Genomic DNA, 12,499 nt, shown 5'->3' on the forward strand with positions numbered 1-12,499 from the left:
ATTTTCTTCTTTTACAAATCTACACCGTGGAGATCGTAGATAATAGTTTACTATCATGATAATAATATATACCTAATGTAGGCAGACTTATATTGACAACGGTTCGTTTGTTTTATGCGTGGTTTAGTATGGTAAAACCTTTTTTTTTTGTTTACATTTTAATTGAGTGTACCTATATGTATTTCTTATATCCACCTACTGTATTCCTGATATGTATGTCTTTTTAATTGCCAAGACAATCATAGGTACCTGCAACTGATATTTAGACATGGCTGATTATAAATTCAAAAAAAAATCGTAAATTATTCATAGAAGTAGGTGCAGAAATGTTGGTTTTTTATCACTCTTTTACGGCAAAAGAGACGTCTGTCTCGAGTGTAAATATAATAGGCATACTTGTATTTCGTAACGCTCAAATAGTATTGTTATGTTGACACGTAAATGCGGTGAAGTAGGTGTATAGGTACTGCAGGATATATACTCTGTAAATTATTATATGAAATAAACATGTACATTGAAACATTTGTATTTCCGTGTACGTTAGATGTAAGATATAGAGATGTACCTACCTAAGTAAGTTTCAAACAATATAATAATATGAAGCCAACTCGCATGACGTGTAATAATGAAATGTCTAATCACTGTGTGGCAAACGGTAAAGTTAAGATACCTACGCCAAAGTTTCTAGGAAGCAAAATTCGGCGTGCGCTTGGGAATTTTGTCATTTCGTACTATAATACCTATACGCCTACCCATAATATAAACTTCTATAAGTTCTTCCACTAGACAGTACAGTTAAAACAATAGTATTGTGTATTATACAGTATAACACGCTTATTGGTATGTTTTTAAAAATACTACCGCTTCGTTAAACTATAAATTAATAAGTGATGGTGTGACCTACTATATTATTATTATCACGAGTACTGTATAATTTTATTTTATAAATAAAATAAAATTATTGTTGATTCGCAATCATACCACTGTTATATACCTACCTTATAATATAGTTTATATTTTGTAATTCCAATTTTATTACATTCAATTATCCTTAAAAGACTTTTATGAAACTAGTATATGAAGTAAAATACTGTATAAGGTTAATAGTATATAATATATTATACCAAATACGCCTTCTCTTGTGTATTGTCACACTGCAGGCGACCAATTACATTACAATTATTATCGTTATTAATAATTAATATATGGTATATTAAAACGAAGAAAGTTCCAATTTATATAAGTAATGCGTTTAGTTTCAATACTTTAATATTTTTTTCCCGGAGTTAAATCTAATTAAAAAGTTTCAATTGAATTATCGATTTACCAACCAACTTTGAATAATCGGAACAAACACGTGTATATGTGTATGTTATCCGTAACTCTATGTTATGTTCCGTAAAATTGCATATGCAATACGTCTCCTAGACGCCCTAAAAACCATATGGCATTTACAATCGAGTAAGCTAAACTAATAGATATATCTTCAAACATACAGGCCTATAATAATAATAATATAATGTATTTGATGTATTGTTTACACCCCCTGGAAATTATAACATCATGTTCTTTCCGTAGAAATTAATAAATGAAAACGGAGTTATAAACCTGTAGGTATAATATTACGTTGTATTAAAACGTTGAAAACGTTTGAGCTGTTGACAATAATGACGATTTATACTAGAATGTGTCAAAGTAAAGTGATATAGGTTGGTAGGTAATTAGTTTTATATCGATGAAAATTTATATTATTAATAGTGTTATATATTTTTTAATTATTTTTACACTAATAATATGATAACTAAATTTTCCATGATTTGAGTTAGGTAGTTAAAATATTACAGAAGCTTATATAAGACTGATTTTCAATATTTTTTTTTCTTACCTACCCTTTTTCAGGTAGGTACTTATAAGCACTTAAAAGTTTTATGTAAGGTTAGGTCTTTCGATCGGAAATTTGATTTAAAACTTTTAAGTTATAAACAATTATTTTCTAATTAAAATCCCCCAAATGTTCATTAATTATTATTAACCGTATTAAAAAATAAGCGACTTTCTAAATTAATGAAATTTTCCAAAATATTCTAAAGGCGTTGGTAAAGGCTGTCGAAGTTAATTTGAAATATTGATATAACACCCACCAAAGTGGCATACTCAAACAGAATAGGTATAGGTAGTATTTGTTTATGATGTGGGTACTTTAAATTAAATTAATTAAATATTTCCATGATATAGTTTAATCACGGCCCTTCGTCGTTGAGTATAATTGTATTAATACATTAACACTATGTTAGTGGTTAGCTTTTGTTATTTTGTGTCTTTAGTCATAAACTCGTTACTCATTACAAATTTTAATTTCAGTCATTTTATAAAATTAATATTTCAGGAGTAGTGATTACTTGAAGACGTATGTATCAAAATCCAAAGTTTAAAACTGCATTTTCACAATAATTACACTTTTCAGATGGGATTAGCTTATATATTTCTTTAGACATTTATATAATACCTATACATCTTAATTTATGTTTTATCTCTATGTTAAATGTTGACTAATTTAAATGCAAGTACACTACTGTATCTATATATGCATAAAAATAGAAATGACACTATTTGTGATTAAATTAATTCTTGGTTTTTTTTTTTAAATTATCATTACGTTTATGTAGGCAATATAATCTGCATTATTCTGTCGAAATGATTTTAATTTTAACTTACATATTATATTTTATTTATGTACATTAACTAACCAACTCTTTTTAACAAAGACTTAAACCGAATCAATATAATATGACGTTTCACCGGCAATTATTTAAATTTTTCCCCTAAGTGATTTCCGACGTTTTAAGACATTTTTTCGCAGCCGATTAACCAAAATGGACGTTCGATTAATTTCACAGCAACACCACTGACAATTCGATCAGACATTTAATGACCTTTCTGTGTGCGTGTGAGTGAGTATTCCTAAGATTTGTATACTGCGCATAAGTGTTCACGTTATTTATCAATCTTCTTTTTGACCCACGTCAGCCGGACACTACACAAATCGATTTTCTTGTACTTTTCCCCGTCCACTTCTACATACCAATACGCTACACGAAAAAATACTTATGCATATAAATATATATTTTTCACAATAAACACAAAAGCCATTGCGTCATCAACATATTTGCCCTCAAAGTTTCTCTATATATTATATTACAATCGATCTGCTGTTGATTTTTTTTTCTTTTTTTGACGTTATAATCATTTATAAATTATAATACAACCTACGTGTTTTTAATTAAAAAAATTGAACAAAGGTTTCTCGTTCTATTTTCTATTCCCTGATTAAACCATTTTCACTTTGTTTGGGAACACAAGACACAACCGCAACGTTACAATATATTATTATTGTTTTGGTAATAATCTTAAATTTTAACATTTCAAAGTTTCAATACAACTGCAATGAAAAAGGTCGGAAAACTTTAAAGGGTCTAAAGCAAAAATATTCAAGTAAAAAGAAAAACAAATTTTGAAACTATTCTATTTTCATAGATACCATTTGAGACCAACGTCGCCAACATTATCTTTTTAGAAATATAGTTTCTAAGCCATACCGCCGATTTCCACGAATAATATTATGCGAAAAAATGATGTGATCACATCTTATTATTTTTTTTTTTAAATCATACTTCTGCACGCTGGTCACCTGTGAATAAATATTGCATTTCCATCGCGCTAAATTTAATTATGATGGTAAAAAAATACTTGTAAAATGTTATAGTGAAATTATTTATTTAAATATACAGTTTGCCTAATTTCTTATCTGTGCATTACAACAGTAAATAACATTTTAAGTTTTTATTCATTACATACTTGTTATCGTTAGTATTTTAATGTTCATAAACTGTCGTATGGTTTTATTGCCTTTGCAAGTTTTTAGTTCTCACCTATCTATATTGTATACTGCATCTACCTTATATCTAAGATACTCACTTTTTATGTTCTATTTCGAATCACGCAACTTAGTAATATGTATAGTAACTTAAACATTTTAATAAATAATAACCTAGCTTGTATAATATATATAACGTGTTGTCAATGTTATATTGTGTTGTTGGTTTTTATTTTTACACGTGTTAATATTTTTAAAACCTTCTTAAAATTGTATAATATAATTCCCTTACGTCTTAACGCATTCTACTGAAAAAAAAAACACAGTATCGACCGCGATGCCTCTCATTATATTATTGTAAACTATTTTTAAAAAAAACCTTTGTCGTAACCTCTTACAAAGACATTTTGTTTATTTCTTACAACACAATATAATCTTATGTATTTGCTTCTAATCATTATTTTCGTGTATATTTTCGGTATTTTATTTGGTTTCTTTTCAAACGGCACCTACTTTGGCATGTACGCATTAATATTTGAATGTTATGCCTCCCACTGTGATAAATTTGTTTTTTTAGCTCATATGACGCGCGAGGTTAAGCTCATATTTGTTATGACGTGGACATTCATGATATTTTAAAAGCTATCAAAGCATTTAAAATTTATTTTCGAATTTTAAACAACAGAATACAATATAATATTATATTTATGTAATATCATGCAACTCGTATAACCTTGCTTATAAATTATTATTCACATAAATCAACAGTACGAGGATCATTTTTGGACAAAACAAAACTTGCGGAACCCTTTAATCTCGTTTCAACTCTTTTTTTTTGAAATTATTATTTAGTTAATCTTTGACTGAATTTCAATATGCATATTTTTTCTGTAGCACGAACAATTTTAAAAATGTTGAACATGTGAAAAAAGTCAAGCATTAATGCAATAAAACACAAATATATTTTTATATTAGTTTGTTTATGTAAGTATATATAATTGTATATTATGATACAATTAAATTCCATTTATTTATCAATTTCCAATTTTACTCTCCTCGTTTTTCATCTGTCTTTGACAACAAATTGCTATTTGACCTATATATATTTGTCAATAAATATGAACTAAACCAAATCAAAAATGTACCAACTATTCTGTTTTTACACAATTTACTCAAATTAAATTACATTTATTTATTGTGTTTGTATTTTGTTTTGTGTAAATTGAAAATAAATATAAACACTTATCAATTTTGTTGTATAATAATAAGTCAGTACCTATATATATTTGGAAATTATCTCACAATAATTATCCTTTAAAATCATATTTTACCAGAATTTGAAGGTTGCTGTTCAAAAATGACGTGATCAATGAACGAATATTTTTCATTTTGTATGAATAATATAATAAAGAAATAAACGTGATATATCCATTGTAACGACCTACATTTTTAAAATTAAAAAAATATATTATATCATTCCAACTTTAGAACTGACAAATGGTGATTGTCCTGCATTTCGTATTATTGTAAGTTTGAAGGGAATTCGTTGTTACTTACTATTATAATAATTGTAAACTTTTTTTAAATTTTTTCAAAATTTTTTAGATTTTTTTTATTAATCAAAGTTTTACTGACGAAAGTCATTTTAACTTATTGTTGTTGAATTACATTTTTTTAGCATTTAAAAAAATAGATGACAAATAGTAATAATATAATAAATAAATATTAATAATAAAGATACTATTGGCTACGTTTTAAAGTATTTACAATCAGAAGAAAATTAAATTAAATAAATAAATGAGTCGGCGTACAGAAGGCGGGTCATCACTTAGCTTGTAATATTTCGCACTGTGAGCAGAATAATTATAAACTAAATCTAGTCATTGAAATATCACATTTTGTTACAGCGATAATAACTATTATTATCAAGTTGTAGACATATTATATCAAACAATTTGGTTTATTTTTAAACAATTATTTCAAATCAAAGTTATGTCTTAGAAAAGAAATACGTGTCAACTATGACATATTGTTTTGATATAAATTTCAGTCTAAAGATTTATTTTTTTTTTTAACAATTTATGTAGGCGACCGTTCGTTAAACCCTTCCACAATGCCGTAATTTTATACACTTGCAATTTATTATATGCATGTACATTGTACAAGCTATGCCTACGGTAATTTTTTTTTATACATTAAAATGTATATTACATATAATATGTACTATCTGGTGACTCTGGTACCTTCAGTTTACAAAAAAATCGCAATGCATTATGAGACTCTAAGAATATAATATATAGTTCGATATTATCTTTGCGACGGAGTATTAACTTTAAACAAAAAAACGTTGGTGCGTGTTTTTTCCCGTCCAGATACCAAAGTCCAATTTTTCATACCGTCATCGTTTCGATTTCGATATGACGTCGTGGTTTTTTTTTTCACTCGTGAAATAATGTGCGTCGTGGAAAAATACTTGCACAATAACAAGGCCGGAGAGAGGACACTTGGCGGCCGACTGCGCTCGCGATCGTAACTGCAGCGTTACAATATAATATAATATAAAATCCCGTACACATGTTATAAGTACCTTGGTATAAACTATATGCAATACGTGTCCGACAAGGGTGTAATATGTGCACGCATTGAGAATGGGGCGGTTTGCGTGGAGTGCATCACCTTGTCAAACAGTTTATGCATGTATATACGATATTATGTATGTATATAAACAATATAATATATATATATATATATGGTTGTATAATCGACCGATTGCAGATTTCCCGCAACAACAGCACGTGGAGGTATACAAACTCCGGTAGGCGAGGATGTATGGTGACCCACGGAAACTGGGTCATGATATATTATTATTATCATAATATTGTATAACTACTGTTCTTCCTCTCGAAACTCCCGGAAGTGTCCCAGAGGCTGAAATTGCAACAATATGTGTTATTCGACCGAGTAATGGACGCGCACGCACCCTGCGTCCCTGCCCCGGCGCAGCACAGATAGCGTTTCGAAACGATGATGATGATAATAGTAATAGTAATAATACGTCCCCAGAACGCTACTGAAAAACATTTTTAATAACGGCATTTCGAGCGGGGGATCGCGAGCGTGTGTTTCTGGTCAAAATTCCTACGACATTAATCGCCGAAATACATACGACCGCGACCGCTAGGAGCTTGGCGCGAGTCCAATAATATTGCATACAAATTCGAATAACGATCGTTTGGTGTTTTGGTCGTTCGTACTACGACGGTAAACACATCATTATAATAATATGGGAAATAAATTAACGAGCCCTCGTCTGTTCGCAAATACGTCGTTTGCACTCCGAGCCAAGCCCGATATGTCGGTTATTTCACAATGTAAATGGGTAATAATATCAACAAAAAAAATGTTTCAACCCGCAGGTCTACAACTCTGATTCTAGTCGATGATTGCTCGACTTTTCTTTTTCGGACTCTCGAACCTTTCGACTATTTGACTCTTGCACGATCTGTCTGTCCTCGCGCTTAAGTGCTCCAACGCCCTGCGGTTCTCTTTCCTTCTATAATTATATCACGGAGCTCTTTTGAGCGTTTCTCAGGGCTGCAATAATATTACTATCGCTGTATAACGTCCTCTTAAACATAATATTTTTCCGAAATTTCCTTAAAACATTATCGTTTCCAAAAATATGGTGTTTGCGGGATAGCTGCGTGAAATAAGGTCGTCCGTCGCGTACTACAATTGTAGGTATACAATATAATATCGCTGGCTATGAAAAATAATGAATGATGTTATTTATCGCCGCAGCCTTAACCCCTTTTCTCCCCCCCCACACACACACACACACACACACACACACACACACGTCGGCGGTACTTCCGCTACTGACCATCAATCTTGCCGTCACTATTCGTGTCTACAGCGTGCGTCAATTAGATTTGACAATTTTGTACATCAGAATACGCACCCTCGGCCACGTTATAACGGGAAAACACACCACGGTCCGCACTGTATAGTATATAATAAACACGCATTTATATATATATATATAGTATTATGTATATATATAGATGGGTACCGCAGTGCCGCCCCAACGCCGAAATATTATATTATAAACCCACGTCCCGAAAACGTGTGCGAATTCGAGATCAGGCATTCCACTCGGCGGACGGACGTATATATAATAATAATAATAATAATAATATATAAAATATATCGTTCGGCGGCGGATCACCTCGGCAACGGCGACGATTTGCTTATTGCATTTCTCGTGACGGATCTCGGTGCGACCAAAACCGTGTCCTTTTATTTTTTCCTCTTTTCCCTTTTTTTTTATATATATATCTCCGGCCGACCGTTTCCTTTTCGTTTTCGTCTCCTTTCAATCCTTTATGCATTATTATATTGTATATTCGATTCGCCTCTCTACATTCCGCCAGCCCGTCTTTATATGGGTCCTTATCTCGCGTTATTTATCGCCCCGCCGCCATCGACCACCGGCGACCAATTTTCTTATTTTCACGTCGAATGCGCTCTTAACACGGGGCATGCTGAATATTTTCCGCGGTCGGATATTTGTGAATGTTTTTTCTTTGCTCGCTTTGTTTGTTCTTTTTTTCGCAGTATTATTAATACCGAGGAATACGTGAACTGAAAAAACATGAAAACGTTCTTCGAATTTCGAGATTATTTTTTTTACGTTTGTGGAGTTAATCTCGCGTTGTCGTTGGTGGTGTTGGCCGCAGCGTTATACGATCGGTAAAATTTAATCCGTCTTACATCGTATTACTATAGTTGGTAGATTTATGAAAGACACTTGTTTTTAAAGAAATAAGTAGTTTTCAATTTGCAGGTATTTTTTTGTTGGTAGTAAACCATTTCAGAGAGCATATAACGATATAATATTGTAAAATAACCGATTTGTTATTACGACATGGTTTGTGTACAATTCCAAAATAATGAATATTTTTTTATATATAAATTCCATATCCAAACTTGTCAGTTTATATATGGTTTATATCGTTTAATTTTCTCAGTCTTATTTGTACCTTTGCTATTTGGTTATGTTTGTTAATTTAAAATGTAGTTCATTTTTCTGACGTTATATGCGAGCGAGGTTTTGCAAATTATTAAACAGTAAGAGTATATTGCCATCGCTGGCTAAAAAAAAATGACCTTTATATCAAAACATATTTTAGTTGATTTACATATTTTAATAAAAAACATAACGGCTTCCAATCGCTGTCGAACGAAATAAGTATAGTGATTAATTTCGTATCCGCGATTTCCCATAGTATTTCTCATTTAAAATTCAATGTACCCAAAGTACCTATGTAATTATTTTACTTGAAAAAATGTTAAAATTGGATGATGATGTTTCATCATCATAAGCTAATGTTTTGCAACTGTGAATTTAACTAAACGCTGGATTAAACGTTATAACAGTGTAGGTAGGGTACTCGTATAATGGTAAAAATATATTATATAAAAAAAAACAAAATTTACTTTATACCATGTAGCCGTTATATTTCAACATAATATTATTAAAGCAAAACAAAATTAAATACTGGTTCCGACATAAATATTTTCCCCCTATTAACGAACGTATGACTATATGCGTAACATCGATTATACATTAAACCCTTTGACTCTTTTCACACATGTTTAGTAAATTGTTTATTGACTCAAATAGTATAGGATAAACGCGTTTTGTTTGATGTCAGTCAATCGACCGAAAAGCATAATAAACGCATCATAACTATATAGTATACCTACCGAGCGTGGGAGTCACGTAGTTATATAGAGGATAAATATATTATTTATGATTATTGTTTTAGTTTATTTGTTATGTTCATGTAATGCGCATGAGGTTCGTGTTATATAATTTGTATTAATATTATCAGGTATACTAGACTTGTGGCGTTTTCTTTGAACTGGTCACTATTCATATTCCAACGCTATTTAATTATATCATACCTAATACGCCGTGGACTACCGTGTCCTTCGTGCCTATAATCTACTTACGATATAATTAGGTAATAATAATTAGAGGCTCCGGGGTGTTGATGAAATTATGACCTTTTCTTATAAAAGCATCGTCTAAGATTTAAAAGATACCTACATTCCATGCTTAAAATGTGTTTCAACGACATCCGAAACTAAAAAAAGTACTATTTGTTTTGAGAGGCATTTCTTTGATAATTGTTCATAATTTTAAATCGTATTTAACTATGTATCACTGTCTGATAAAAAAATCATGAGTATATCTGTTCATTATTGTATTTATAATTTACGATTAAACAGATCAAGTTTTCGGTAAATACGTTATATTAATTTTAAAAACAATTTAAGTACCTAGATACGTATAGTTTTAAAAATGTTTAAGATATTTTTGGTGCATACGTTTCCTAGTCATTATTTAATTGTTTGACGGAAATTTTTGTGGGTTTTTAGTGGGCATTTTTTTTAGGGCATCAACGTGTCGCCCTGCCCCTAAATTAACACAATAAAACGCACTATGTGTCTTGAATTTTTCAAGTTGGACCTTTTCTCAAACATTTTTTTTTTTGCACGCAGGAACAGGAGCAGGGAAGCGACAGCCAGCACGGGGAAACAGACGAGTTCTACCAGTCGGCGCCGACGTCGGGTCCAGTGAGTCACGTCCAACAATCGATCCGTCGAAGAGGTGGCATATCGGCCGAGCACGTTTCCGAAGAAGAAGCTACTAGCTATGTGAAGAAAGTGAGTTGCGCGCGGCTCCAAATTAATATAATTATTATTTGTTTAAACGCGTTTAACAAAACAGTATAATATAACGAAAAGGAAACCGTCGTCTGTATACCAACGTCATTTTATTACAATGTCGTTCGTATAATGTAACGGAATCGGTTTTGTCTGCACGAGGGAATTTGAGCTGCAGATGAAACGATGACAGTCAAATGAATGTCTCCGGTAGGTAGGTACGCGTCTCGGGAATAACCGCGTGATATATTATTATATTTTATTATATAATATACCCGGTGAACGCATTTACGATAATATATTGTAGTGCGTGTTGGGGCGAATCGCGGCTTTATAAGTGTTTAGAAATCGTCGGCATGTGCAGCGTATAAAACGTCGCTGTAAAAAAAAAAAAAAATAGTGCACTGTGAGATTAATTATTTCGGTTTTATTATACCCATATACAGGTACGTCGACCATAATATGCGTATTGCGATGTCTCACTCATTTAATATTCAAAACTGTATTTTATATAATTGAACGTTATATACGCCAGATAATATAGATACATAATAAAATAAACAATTTTGCAACATAAACACTCGTAAAATTTTATCGTTCTTGTTAACCCATCGTTTAACATCTTATTTGTATACGTCTTATAACAGTAAACATAATTTGTGAATGTGATTTTTCCTGTTTAAAATTTTAATGTACTATAATTAATAACCTATGAGGTTCGTATAATGCCTGACCATTTGCCGGCTACGAAGGATTTTACACTCAAGGTTATTACGGGAGTCAGTGTTGCATCTGAAATATTATTACGTCGAAGGGAAGGGAAGCTAGTTGCCTAGAAATATCATGAATATAGATTAATTTGGAAGATCTATTTTACCGGTATATTTGAAATCTTTTATCAATTATTAAAATCATAAAGTTTGATTAGTAATATAATATTATACTCATTATAACGAGTATATAACGAACTATATTACCTATAGTGACTTAGTAATAATAACTTGTTGGTACTTGGCTATTATAACCTCATTTCACATTCTAATATCACCCATTCGCGTGATAAGTAATAATAATAAAAATAATAATAATTATTGTTAAAGTAATATCAAAGGTCAACTATATTATAAGATGACTGGTATTTTTTATTATTATGTATTTTTTTTTTTTTCTGCTCTGAGAGTGAAAGTATCGCATTCGTTCAATTGCTGCAAAAATAAACGATATTCGTATGAGAGATATAATTCAACGTATTATTTAAATTGTTGACCTTTATCCTCAATTGAAATCATAAACTGCATTGAATTATCTATGATTAACGTCAATAAATATTAATTGCTTGTAATTAATTTTAAAATAATTTGAAACTGATAGTAATTAAAATGAAAGTAAAATATAATATTAAAATGACCGTCGTTCATAATTTAAAATTGTGTTGTCTTTGTCCATCCATGCGTGCGACACATACGCGACTTTACATTCAGCTTCGTCAAACCAAGAGTTCACGCCTTAGAATAATTAATATAGACCTATTTATTTGAAATTTGAAGATTCGAACAATATTCAAATTCACCTATAGTTGTTTTTATCGGTGTTTGCTTGATCTCATAAATTAATATAAACACTATATTACAATAATGTTTGTTTCTTAATTTTAATCCTGTGCGATATTTTTAAGTTAATTATTTTATCAAAGCGATTACACATCATTCTAAAACAACTGACATAATTAGTGTAGTATATGTTCACATCCTTTTATTTACATAAAATAATTTTTCTTATTATTCACTGCTATACCCGCCCGCTGTAAATTTGTTTGAACGAATTAAAAATGAAGGGACACATTTTTAAAATGCTGAATATTTGTATAAAAATAAAAATTAAATTATAAAT

At 30.7% G+C, this 12,499-nt stretch overlaps 1 protein-coding gene across 2 annotated transcripts in view; it reads left to right on the forward strand.

Annotated features, from left to right (window-relative positions):
* The window catches only part of LOC100159523 (cAMP-dependent protein kinase type I regulatory subunit), a 108,120-nt gene that overhangs the window by 71,051 nt on the left and 24,570 nt on the right, over positions 1 to 12,499 (forward strand). For both annotated transcript variants that reach the window (XM_008187003.2, XM_001950323.5), the window contains exon 2: positions 10,445 to 10,609. In XM_008187003.2, the coding sequence (XP_008185225.1) occupies positions 10,445 to 10,609 (165 nt within the window). The remainder of the gene's footprint in view (positions 1 to 10,444; positions 10,610 to 12,499) is intronic.

This window comes from Acyrthosiphon pisum, chromosome A1 (genome assembly GCF_005508785.2).
Source record: "Acyrthosiphon pisum isolate AL4f chromosome A1, pea_aphid_22Mar2018_4r6ur, whole genome shotgun sequence".
NCBI classification, from domain to species: domain Eukaryota; kingdom Metazoa; phylum Arthropoda; class Insecta; order Hemiptera; family Aphididae; genus Acyrthosiphon; species Acyrthosiphon pisum.